Source organism: Aquarana catesbeiana, linkage group LG10 (genome assembly GCF_042186555.1).
Source record: "Aquarana catesbeiana isolate 2022-GZ linkage group LG10, ASM4218655v1, whole genome shotgun sequence".
In the NCBI taxonomy this organism is placed as follows: domain Eukaryota; kingdom Metazoa; phylum Chordata; class Amphibia; order Anura; family Ranidae; genus Aquarana; species Aquarana catesbeiana.
The window spans coordinates 179,421,975-179,435,339 of NC_133333.1; the positions used below are offsets into that span (position 1 = coordinate 179,421,975).

General features: G+C 44.5%; 1 protein-coding gene across 2 annotated transcripts in view; it reads right to left on the reverse strand.

Moving 5' to 3' along the window:
* Positions 1 to 13,365, reverse strand: part of PANK4 (pantothenate kinase 4 (inactive)) — a 128,861-nt gene that overhangs the window by 24,168 nt on the left and 91,328 nt on the right. For both annotated transcript variants that reach the window (XR_012236368.1, XM_073603006.1), the window contains exon 10: positions 3,503 to 3,658. Coding sequence is in view for 1 of the 2 variants with exons in the window: in XM_073603006.1 (XP_073459107.1) it covers positions 3,503 to 3,658 (156 nt within the window). In the remaining variant the exon portion in view is untranslated. The remainder of the gene's footprint in view (positions 1 to 3,502; positions 3,659 to 13,365) is intronic.

The window sequence follows — 13,365 nt, forward strand, 5'->3', positions numbered from 1 at the left end:
CAATTCCTATCGGGAAAACCACTCGTCTGTATGCTGTTCCGATGGACCAAAAACGGCGCATGCTCTGAAGCAAGTACGAGATGGAAGCTATTGGCTACTGGCTATTGAACTTCCTTTTTCTAGTCCTGTCGTACGTGCTGTACGTCACCGCATTCTGGACGGTCGGACTTTGGTTGGATTTTGGTTTGACCGTGCGTAGGCAAGACTACTTGAATGGAATTCCGTCTGAGAAACCTTCGGAGTTTATTCCCACGGCAAAACCGGTCATGTGTACACGGCATAAGGAGGTAGGCATTAAAATGGCTCCCGTCACTGTTGCCCCATCCCCATGTGCTGACCAGCAGCTTTAGGGGTAGATTGGATCCTTCAGTAAAGATGACGCCACACTTCCAGGACTGCGGTGGAACGCACACACCAGAAGTGACATCAGGAAAGGTGCAGTGACGTGTTTCGGAGCATGCGCACAGTGTTTTGAAGAACCTTTTGCACATACGCCGAAAAGCATCACGGTCCCTTTCTTGACGTCACGTCGGGCGTGCGAGTTCCACGCACAAAGCATGTGTTCCACCGTGATCCCAGAGAAGTGGCGGCCAACTTTACTGAACGATCCAGTCTATCCCTACAACTGCTGGTCGACACAGGTAGATGGAGCACCAAGAATATGACATCACGATAAGCCTTTTTAACACCTACTTCTTGTAAGTGTTTTTAAACCGTGTTGGATAATAAACTGCTGAAATTCTGCACTTAGAGGTGCCTTCTCTGGTCTTCTCCTGTAAAATTGTTAATGCCAAACATTGTGTTTATTTTTTTCCCCCCAGGCTGCAATATTTGCCTCCCCCTTGATGCTGTCCCCCCACAGTACTACTTTTTTCACAACAAAATCTCCTCAGTTTTCCAGGTTGCATGATACCCAGCATCATTTACCTGGAAGAGGGAGGCCATCCTGTAAGTGAAGGGAGTCATGGGCATGCTCTCTAAGGGGCAATTACCAAAGCGCCTTGCTCTCACAGTATAATGATGTATCATCTGCAACTAGGACTCTGCACATCATGTGACTGGCTTATAGACTTTATTGAACATGTATGCATATATCAAAAGAGAAAAAAATTAAAAATACATAACGCACTACTGAGGAGGATGAAAAAGCTTACATAATGATATGGCTAAACAGATAAAGAACTCTATCAGCTTTAAAATATATCAGATTGCGCTGCCTGTAATCAGTTCTACAAGCTGCCCAGAACCCCAAAGAGAGCTGTCTGCTGTCCCAATGTTGAGATTTACATTTGAGTTCTGACCAAAAGTCATAACAGAAAATGAGGTGAAATCTCTCCTTCTACAGATGTCCACAGTGGAAGATGTCCCCTCACTTCTTGTGAAAACATTTTGCTTTCTCTATCGCATATATATATATATTTTTTTTTTTTATTTATTAGACCAGGGTTCTGCCTTCTAGATATAAGGACCTAATTCTGTTCTGTTCTGACACCTCTCTCTAACAATTAGTGGTGTCCTATTGAAAGCATTAACTGGAAAGCAACATTTGCTTTAAATGTTATTTGATATATTTTTTATTCTTTTTAATGCAAGGTACAGAGTTATAGCTGGTCACTATAGGTCTCTTGTACTTTACAATTATCTATGCACCAGGCTTCACCTAATGTGCTACTATAGTTTTCAAAGTACAGTAGTTATGTTAACTACAGAAATAAAAAAAATAAAAAAAACAGCAGATGTCATAAACAAAATCCCCACTTGATGGCACCAAACTACGTCTCCTGAGAAAGAGACTGTCAAGTCAGGATTGCTAGAGAGATTATATATTATAAAAAAAGAATACAAAAATCAAAAACAGAATCACCGAGTTTGAAAAAGGATCACCCCCTTATGTCAGTATTTTGTTGGACCACATTTTGCTTAAAGTACAGACTTTAGTCTGTTGGGATTTGTCTCACCTAACTTTGCACATCTAGACTTTACAATATTTGCCCACTGTTTGCAGAACTGTTTGTGGACTGCAGTCTTCAAGTAATTCCACAGATTTTCAATGTGGTTTAAGTTTAGGTCATTTTTGCTGTGTGCTTTGGGTCATTGCTATGTTGGAAGGTAAACCTTCTTCCCATTCACAACTTTCTGGCAGAGGGCAGCAAATACTCAAGAATTTGATGATATTTAGCCCCATCGATTTTTGCTTCTATCCAAATAATTAAATTTTAGTCTTGTCTGACCACCTTAAAAATGCACCTTGAAGATTCTGAGGCCACATGGAAAAATGTGTTATGGTCAGATGCGACCAACATTTAATTATTTGGCCTCAACACCAAACTATATTTCTGGCAGAAATCCAATACAGCTCACCATCCAAATAACAACATTCCTACAGTAAAGCATGGAGGTGGTTATATCCTGTTATGGGGGTGTTTCTCTGCAGCAGGGACTGGAGCACTTGTCAGGATAGAAGGAAAATCGGATGGAGCAAAAAAAAAAAAAACAAATTCTTGAGGAAAATCTGGCAGAAAGTTGTCATTGGGAAGGGTTTACCTTCCAACATGACAATGACCCAAAGTACACAGCAAAAATGACAACACAGTGGTTGAAGGAGAAAAAGGAAAAATGTCCTTGCATGGCTTAGTCAGAGCCCAGACTTAAAGTGGTTGTAAAGGCAAAAGTTTTTTTTTATCTTAATGCATTAAGATAAAGGGCCTTGTGTGCAGCAGCCCCCCACCCCCATGCTTACCTGATATCCATCTAGATCCAGGGATGTTGCACGAGAGACTCAGCTGTCCAGTACTCTCCCTACTTATTGGCTCCTGCTGCAGGCAATCAAGTCAGTTAGTCAAATCAGTCAGTCAGTGAGCCAATGAGGAGAGAAAGGGGGCTTGGGTGGGCTCTGACTCCATGTCTGAATGGACACATGGAGCTGCAGCTCGGCTCAGGTGCCCCCTTAGCAAGCTGCTTGCTGTGGGGCACTCAACAGGAGGGAGGGGCCAGGAGCACCGAAGAGGGACCCGAGAAGAGGAGGATCTGGGCTGCTCTATGCAAAACCAATGCACACAGCAGGTAAGTATAACATGCTCTTTTTTTTTCTACGTTAAAAAGAAAGGAGGCTTTAGTATCACTTTAAATCCCATTAAAAATCTGTGGAAAGACTGCAGTCCACAAACGGTCACCATCAAATTTAACTGAACTTATGTAACTATGTATATGTAACTTCAAGCAGTTCTGCAAAGAAGAGTAGGCAAATATTGCAAAGTCTAGATGTGCAAAGTTAGTAGAGACATAGCCCAACAGATTGAAGGCTGTAATTAGAGCAAAAAGGTGGTCCAACAAAATACTGGGGTGATCCTTTTTCAAACTCAGTGATTCGGTTTTGAATTTATTTTTTTTCTGACATGTTGGTATAATTCACCGCAGATGGATCTTAGCTTCTCATCTATTAACAGGTTTCACCAATACAAAGCTTTTCTTTGGGACTGTAGGCACAAGGAAATATACTCACTCCTTCTAAAGCATCTTCGAAGCAGGTGAGCCAGTACTGCCGAGCCAATGCATCTTCTGTAAGATCCATTGTATCAGGAACATAGGAAGATGAGTCAAAGAGCAGAGGGAGGTTTACTAGTTGACGCTCCAGCCGGTCCATCTCCAACATGTCAAACTGCAGAGCACAACAGAGACTACATTTGAGACGGCACCAAAGTCTGGGCACAGCATAGAAGACTATGGATTTAATGTATGAAACAGAGAACTATCTGTGCTGCCCATAATATACTATATTACTCTCCTTAGGTATGAGTAGCCACAACGGGCACCAGACAGTTTTGGTTTCAGACAGATTACAATAAAATACTAAATCTTTGGAGAGCAACAGAAAGCACTGGGTTCAAGAATACAGAGTATTGAGCTGGTAAAGGTACAAATGCACCCCCCCCCTTTCACATGGATGAATATACTGCTAGAAGTCAGGGGTCCTTAGACTTTCCTTCATACTCTAGGGGTGGCCAGTAGGAGTACTAAATGCAGCAGTGTCAGTGGGAGTAAATAATTCTCCAGGGTTGGTGGTCAGTGAGAATTAAAAAAATAAATATATATATATATATATATATATATATATATATATATATATATATATATATATATATATATATATATATATATATATATATATATATATATATAGGGAGGAAATATGTCCCATTGCTGGTTGCAGCGGCAGGAATAGTGTCCCATTGTTGGTGTCAGGGGAAGGCATTATACCCTATTATTGGTATCGGTGGGAGGAATTATGTCCTAGTATTGGTGTCACTGGGACAAATTGTGCCCCATTACTGTCACTGGAAGGAATTATGCCCCATTGCTAGTGTCACTGGGAGGAATTATGCCCCATTGTTTGGTGTCAGGTATAGTGCCCCAAGGGCCAGATAAAAAGGCAAGCAAAGGCCACATCTGGCCCACAGGTTGCCATTTGGAAACCACTGGAAGAAGTAATGATTCTTTCATTCACATTTATTTAAACAAAGTGTATAAAGCAGGGCTGCTAATAAGGCAGTACAGCCGTCCCTCCAGTACCTGGCCCAGGCCCCATTAGTTCAGGAGTGGGGCCCAGGCACTAGCCAAGTAGGAGGGACAGCTGTACTGCCTTATTGTGCCTCTTGCGGTTCCGCTGCTGGCTTCTCCCCCTTTTCTCCCTCCGTCTGCGCTGCAGGGGGGTTTGGTATCTGTATGCCCACCCCCTTTCCCATGATGCTCAACTACACTGCAAAGTGCATGAGCATCATGGGAAATGTAGTTCCAAAACATCTGGGGTGCCAAGGTTCACCATCACTGCTCTAAGGGGATGCAGCAGCAGCTGTACGAATGCAGCCGGAGGCCCTTCTTTGACAGGCGTGGGTTAGGGATGAGCCGATGTTCGCCCGTTCACCGAATATTGAAGATTATAGGGCATTCGCGGGAAATTCGAGCGCACGCAGAGCGTGTCATAACAGCGAGACCGTCAATGCACTGCGAGATCACAGTGCATTGACGGCTGCTGATTGGCCAAAGCATGCACTTGACCTGCATGCTTTGGCCAATCAAAGCGCGCCATACTATCTGAGCCATGATTGGCCAAAGGCAGGGTGCCTTTGGCCAATCATGGCTCAGGGGGAGTCCACGCCCCACACTATGTAAGGCTGCTTACATGGCAGTTTTATTAATGAAAGCAGCAAAATGACATTTGTAAGGGAAAAACAAAATGTCATATAAAACTGCTTGCGGCTGTAATGTATTACTGGATCCCAACAATATAGATAAAATTCTTATATCTATATCTATGGATATTAAGGGGAACCCCGCACCAAAAAAAAAAAAAAAGCATAGGGGTCCCCCCCAAAATCCATACAGGCCCTTCAAGTCTGGTATGGATATTAAGGGGAACCCTGCACCAAAAAAAAAAAAAAATAAATAACCAAGTGAACTGCGCTAGCAACTGTATATAATTAAGATGTACCCCAACAAAATAAAAACAACAATGGTGAATATGAAAGTGTCACAAATGGTGAAAAAAGTATCAAAGACCTGGACATGCACCCTGCGCAACGCACCCAATTTGGTGTGAGAATGCACAGGAGTGCACTACCAGAACCAGAATCAAAGTCTTTGATAACGCCCTGGGGGAGGGGCGAAACGCGTCGACGCAATATCCTGTCCACGTCTGTCTGATTTGCTACCAGTGACATCACTTCCTGGTGTTGGTGGAACGCACGCCGGAGAGCGGCGAACCGACCATATTATCTGATTGCCTGCTCTGCATACCGGTCCCGTGAGTAGCGCTTTTATGCGCAGGTGACCCCTTGGTACCCTAAGGTTTTATGCTATATGCTTCTCCTTTCTCTTTTGGTGGAATGCGAGCTTTGTGGTCCCTTTCAAGCAATTTCAACATTGTTATACCATCAGCCCTGTGTGATCATAAGGATGAAAAAGCTGGAAGTCTGCCTATTGCTTCTCCCATGAAGGGGTTCTAACCACTAGTTACGTTTCTTCTGTTTGTTATTGGTGACATTTCATGATTTCACTATCCCATCTGCATTTCCTGAGAGGATCGCTTCATAAGTCGGTCTTTGATTGTATATATCATTAATATATTATTTTTTTTGAGAGTATATCTATTTTCCGTCCTCACATGAGTGTTATGATAATTGATATTTTTCATATTTTTTATATTATTTGTTCAAATATGCACATCAATTGTTTTTTATTGTAGTGAAAGTTTTCACTCAGGGAGCGCAGTTTTGTACGTTCCCCTTGCCATCCATTGTACAGTAATAGGCACAAAAATTGGTTTATCACCTATATTGAAGGTCTTGTGGTTCTGGTAGTGCACTCCTGTGCATTCTCACACCAAATTGGGTGCGTTGCGCAGGGTGCATGTCCAGGTCTTTGATACTTTTTTCACCATTTGTGACACTTTCATATTCACCATTGTTGTTTTTATTTTGTTGGGGTACATCTTAATTATATACAGTTGCTAGCGCAGTTCACTTGGTTATTTATCACTAAAGTACAGTACTTTTATTCTGCAGCTGCAACAAAATTCCTTTTTTCTTTTGAGATCACATATTATATATATTTGCGAGCGCTGTATTGTATGATTTTATAATAAAAAAAAAAAAATGGCACAGGGCCCCCCCCAAAATCCATACCAGACCTTTATCCGAACACGCAACCTGACAGGCTGCAGGAAAAGGGGGGCAAGAGGGCGCATGCTGCCAGAAGGGGACGGGTCAACCGTTTACATCACTGGGTGGCCCCGCCCTTAGCTGTATAACAGCTGTCAATGGAGAAAGTCTGCAGTCAGCGGCGAGCCTCTCAAAGAGGCAGAGTTTTTTACGTTTTACGTTTTTTTTATGTCAGGTGCTGTGATTGAAGATGAATGGACATCGCGGGACAATTTTTAATTTTTTTTTAATAAAAGGACTTGTCCCAAATTGTCTACTGTCATTTTTACAATTTTGACACTTTTTTGCTGAATGTGTAAGGGTACAGTGTACCCTTACACATTCAGGATCTGGGGTCCCCTTGTTAAAGGGGGCTTCCAGATTCCGATGAGCCCCCAGTCTCCCCACCAACAACCACCGGCAAGGGTAGTGGGGATGACCCCAAAAACACCCTCCCCATGTTGAGGGCACGTGGCCTGGTGCTCGGATAAGAGTCTGATATGGATTTTGGGGGGACCCCCACGCATTTTTTTTTTTTTAATTGTGGTGCAGGGTTCCCCCTTAATATTCATACCAGACCCATAGGTCCTGGTAATGATTTTTATTCATATTGCCGAGACCCGACAATTCATTACAGCCACGAGCAGTTTTAAATGACATTTTTTTCCTTTAGAAATGTCATTTTGCTGTGGTACTGTTCTAAAAATGGGAAAAATGCACTGCTTTACAGGCATACTAAGGGAACCCCCCAGGCATGATATTTAAATGAATATGTCATTTTTATTGTTTCACTTTAACCCTATTAAAATCACTGCTCCTCAAAAAACAGCAGTTTTTAAAACTTTTTTTGCATTGATACATGTCCCCTGGGGCAGTACCCGGGTCCCCAAACACTTTATGACAATAACTTGTATATAAGCCTTTAAATTGAGCACTTTTGATTTTTCATGCTCGTGTCCCATTGACTTTAACGGCGTTCGCACTAATTTTTTGCCTGTTTGCAAGTTCTGGTGCGAACGGAACCGGGGAGTGTTCAGCTCATCCCTAGAGTGGGTAAGTGGCTCTGAATGCACACCATCTATGTTCAGGATCAAACACATGTACCCACATGCCTGTCAAATTAGGACCTGTGGCTATGTTTGTACAGCTGCTGCATCCCCATAGCGTAACATACATACAGCTCCAGCCATATCAATAAGCCACTGAGGCCACAGCGCCTATGTGAACGAGCTCTAAAAACTAATAATTTTAGTGTATTTTTAGCAAAAATTTGATTTTATATGGGGGCCTGTCAGGTAGGTTGTGGGGGCCGCCCCGATATTTTTAACAGCAGCCTTGTGTATAATCCATAATCTGCCTGACAGCATAGTATCACCTTGTCATGCCTACTGAGTGCACTGCAGACTTAAGTTTAAAGTCACCTTCACCAGTGATCGGTGGATCTTCTCCCTCCACTCCCTGTCACAAGTAAAAAAAAAAAAAAAAAAAACACCACACGCCTGCCCAGCTGCCTCACTCTTTAACAGTGTTTTGTGAATGTGAAAACTACAGGTACCGACAGCCTTTGCAGCCGTTTGCTTTTAGCTCTCAAGTACCAGGGCACGGTTGAGCGTTCTAGGTAGTTCATGGAGTCTTCCTGCTGGAGTAACTGCCTTATGAGGTATGAGCAGACAGCATATACAGACTGTTTGCAAGAACCCTGAATTGCATTGATCTGCTGAGGCTTTGCAGACTCATAGTAAAAAAATTAAAGTTACGTACCGGTAACGTCTTTTCCAGTAGTCTTTCAGGGCAGCCACCATGAGAGATAGTCTCCTCCTCTTCCTCTAGGAAACACTGCGCCAGCCCATAAATTCTTACTTCCCCCTGCCAGACCTCAGTATATTCCAAGATTACCTCCGGTCAGCTGGGGAGACACAAGAACACATTAATAACATACTATTCCATATCATTATCATGCTGCGTTCTGGTCTTTTATAAGACACCCCAAAATTTCGGGTGGGTAACTAGGGCTGTCCTGAAAGACTACTGGAAAAGACGTTACCGGTACGTAACTTTAATTTTCCCCTTTCGTCTTTCAGGACAGCCACCATGAGAGGATGAACGAGCACTTACCAGTTAGGGTGGGACTACAGCTTGCAACACCTTTCGCCCAAAGGCTTGCTCACTAGCCGACACCAGGTCCACTCTGTAGTGCTTAACGAAAGTGGAATAGCTGGACCATGTTGCAGCCCTGCATATCTGCTCTGGTGTTGCTCCAGCCTTCTCTGCCTGAGAAGCTGCCATAGCTCTAGTAGAGTGTGCCCTTATACCCATTGGGATTTCTTTCCCTGCTAATGTATAGGCCTGGCCAATGGCTACTCTGAGCCATCTGGCAATAGTGCGTCGAGACGCTTTGCATCCTTTTCTGGCCCCAGAAAACAAAATAAATAAAGAGTCTGACTTCCTAAACCTCTTGGTCAGCTCTAGGTACTGAAGGATACCTCTCCTTACGTCCAACGAATGAAATTTTAATTCCCTTTCCCCCGAGGGGTTGGGACAAAATGAGTGTAGAACTACCTCCTGACTTCTGTGAAAACCAGAAGCAACCTTAGGTAAAAATGCTGGATCAGTCTTGAAGATGATCCGATCTGGAAAAATAACGCAAAAGGGAGGTCTAACAGATAAGGCCTCAATCTCGCTGACTCTCCTGGCAGTTGTCACTGCTACCAAAAAAACTGTTTTTAACGTAAGATCCTTTAGTTGACATTCCTCTAAAGGTTCAAAGGGGGTTCCCGTCAGGCCCTGTAAAACTAAAGATAGGTCCCACTTGGGAAAGGGAGGGCCCTGAACCGGTCTTTGTCTAGACAGAGCCTTAAAGAATCTGACCACCCAAGGGTTGGTGGCCAGATGCTTTTCTAAATAAGCACTGAGTGCTGACACCTGACCTTTAAGGGTACTTATGGATAAACCCCTATCTGCCCCGCACTGAAGGAATTCCAACACCGTTGTGGGACTGTGTACCGCAAAGGAGCCTTCCGCACACCATTCATTGAAACGTACCCAGACCTTTTTATAAATCTGGCGTGTTTCCTTCTTCCTGCTGTTGAGGAGGGTGGAGATTAATTTCTCAGAAAAACCCCTAGCTCTTAGCATACCCTCCTCAGTAGCCAGGCCGCTAACTGCCATTGGTGAACCTGTGGACAGAGGACTGGGCCCTGTGAGAGGAGATCCTCTCGAGGTGGCAGGAATAAGGGAGGTTCGACCGCTAGTTGCTTGAGTACTGAGAACCAAGCCCTCTTTGGCCAATGTGGTGCTACTAGAATCAGGGACGTGTTTTCCATCTGGAACTTCCTGAGAACTGCCGGTAATAATGCTGGGGGCGGGAAGGCATAGCAGATTCTGAAATGCCAGTTCTGGATCAATGCGTCGACCCTTCGCGCTCCCTCCCCTCTGTTTAGGGAGAAAAAAACAAGGGGCTTTCGCGTTGCTTCTTGATGCGAACAGATCTACTTCTGGAGGACCCCATTTCTCTGAAATGAGATTGAAAACCTCCTGGTTGAGGATCCAATCGCCCTCTCAGTTTGGTTCGGCTGAGAAAATCTGCTATCACATTCTTTTCTCCTCTCAGGAAGACTGCTGAGAGTGAGAGAGTGTGAATCTCGGCCCAGTTCAGAATGTCTGATGCTAAGGCTGACAGGACTCCGCTTCTCGTGCCGCCCTGTTTGTTTACATAGGCCACGGCGGACGAGTTGTCCGACCGCACCTGAACATGGTGGCCCCGTAGCTCCTCCTTGAAGAACCTGAGTGCTAGCCCGATTGCCCTCAGCTCCTTCCAATTGGACGACCTTCTTAGTTCGTCGCCCTCCCAGGTGCCCTGTGCTAAAAGGGAACCCAGATGCGCCCCCCAACCCTTGCCGCTTGCGTCTGTGGTTACCACCTGAGAAACTGGGATGAACCACAGACGACCCTGCGACAAGTTTGAGACCCTCCTCCACCACCAGAGGGATCTCTTTACTTGGGGTGGAACCTGTACCAAGGTGTCCAGATCTTTCTGACTGTGATCCCACACCCTTAAGACAAAGGACTGTAAGGGACGAAAGTGCAGACCTGCCCATTGCACTACTGGGAGGGTAGCGGTTAATAGTCCCAGGACCGACATCAGAACTCTTATGGAGACCTGACTGCTGCACTGGAGAACAGCCACTGCCCTGTCCAGTTTTTGTACTTTTTCTGCTGGAAGAAACACTCTCAGTAGCGTTGAGTCCAACAGATAGCCTAAGTACGTGATGCGCTGAGAGGGAATCAAACTGGATTTCTCCAAGTTCATTAGCCACCCTAGACCTGTAAGAACTCTCTTTGTTAGTTCTAGATCTCTGACTAACTGCAGTGGACACGGTGCAAACAGGAGCAGGTCGTCCAGGTATGCAGTCATTGGTTTTTACGGGGCTGTTCAGGAGGGCGAAAAATCGCCCCTCCCCTTCTTCTGACCCCAGAATTTCTTTTGCCCTTCCGGCTTTGGAATTTCTTTACGCTTTTGCGGACGAAACCCCTTCTTTGTCTGTGTAGGGGTTTTCCGCTTAACTGGGAAGGATTTCTTCCTGTCTGCTGTGCGGTCCAAGACGGTCTCTAACCCTGGGCCGAAGAGAAGGTCTCCCGTTAACGGTATGCCGCACAACTTGGCCTTAGAGGCGCTATCGCCCGGCCAAGTTTTTAGCCAGAGGGCTCTCCTGGCCGAATTGGCCAGAGCCACTGATCTGGCCGACATACGGACTGATTCTGCCGAGGCATCAGCTATGTAGGCGATACCCCGCAGAATCGTAGGGAAAGAAGATAGAATGGTTTCTTTTGCCGTTCCAGCTTCAATATGCTCCTGAATCTTAGAGAGCCAGTGCTCCAGATTGCGAGCCACTACTGTGACAGCCAACTCAGGTTTTAAATTACCAATTGTTGAATCCCAAGTCTTTTTGAGAAGAGAGTCTATTCTCTTATCCATGACATCCACCAGGGCCCCCATGTCCTCAAAAGCCAGGTCTGTGTGTCTGGAAACCTGGGAGAAGGCAGCATCTAACTTGGGACTTTTATTCCAGATAGATGTAGGATCATCCGAGAATGGAAATCTCCTTTTTAAGGATCTAGAAAAAAAGGGTTTCCTTTCGGGATCCTGCCACTCCTTTTTAATAGTTTCAACCAGTACCTCATGTACTGGAAAAACTTTCCTCCTTTGTTCCCCTAAACCCTTGTACATTTGGTCATGAAGGGTCAGGGGTTTCCTGTCTTCCTGAATACCGAGGGTTGTATAAATAGCCCCTAAGAGGTCCTCTACCTCTTCCAGGGATAATTTATATCTGGAGGATTTCCTGGACTCCCCGTCCAGGTCCTCTCCCTCTGAACCATCCTGGGAATCGGAGGAGGAACTGTCTGGTTGTCTTTGTTCCACTCCGGAGGGCCCTGGAGCTTCCACTGCCCTAACTGAAGTTGCAGGTTGGGCAGGAGCAGAGCCCTGAGCCTGAGGCGAGGTTGTATCCTGGGGGACTGGACTAAAGGGAGGCTGAAACCTTTCAAATAAGGCTTTAAATGAAGAGAAGGTGGACGAAAGCTCCTTAACCGAGGCTGCAAGTCCTGACTCCTGTTCAGAGTCCCTGAAGTGGTGGCAATAGAACGAGGGGTAAGTCCCCCCTATGCCCTAGGAAACCCCTGCTCCCATTACAGGCTCCAAAAAATATAAACAGCCGCAGTCACCCTGACTGAATGGCCTGGTTCCTTGCACAGTGTCTCCCCACCGGAGGAAACACTAATACTGAGGTCTGGCAGGGGGAAGTAAGAATTTATGGGCTGGCGCAGTGTTTCCTAGAGGAAGAGGAGGAGACTATCTCTCATGGTGGCTGTCCTGAAAGACGAAAGGGGAAAAATTAAATAAAAATGATATAATAAAAATACACTTTTTTACCTGCAAAAAAAAAAAAGAAGTTCATTTATTTATTTATTACAAAGGTGAACTTATCCTTTAACTTTACCCCAGGCTATAACATGCTTCGAGCTACAGCAGTGATTCCTCATCCACATTGCATCTTTGAACTGGGACAGCTATATCATATGACCTGATCACAGATTATTGTCAATTAGCATAGTCTTATGTCAACGTTGCAGAGTTCAAAATGTAATATTCACTTTAAAAACACTTGATGGTGCTGTGACAATGCCATATTTAAATCTGAAGTTTAATGTGCTTGTGTTCAAGTATTCCTCTTGTTCTCCTCCCCTTCCGCTCATCAAAATGCTATTGAATTATATATAAAAAAAAAAAAAAAAAAAAAAGTTTTCATTACATCACTTAGACCCAGTGACCTAATTACTAAGTTTTTGTACTTATCTATGCAATGTAGGCAGATCATAGCTGGCAGGAGGGACCAGCAGGGTGCTGTACAGGTCTTCCTGAAAACAGGAAGCTGTGGTAACCCCCATATATGTTCCTGAACTTCCATGACTTAAAGCACTAAAGCCCAATGAATGAAAGGAGTGGGCCAGGGACAGTATAGCTGGGAATAAAAGATAATACAGGTAATAATAGATAATGTAGGATGTCTTCCAGACAGGACATGAGACAGGCCCTGTCCGACTTGCTCTAGCTGTTAATGTAGTGCAGAGAAATCAGAGTAATCAAGTAATTTCAGTACAGGAAAGACGCCTG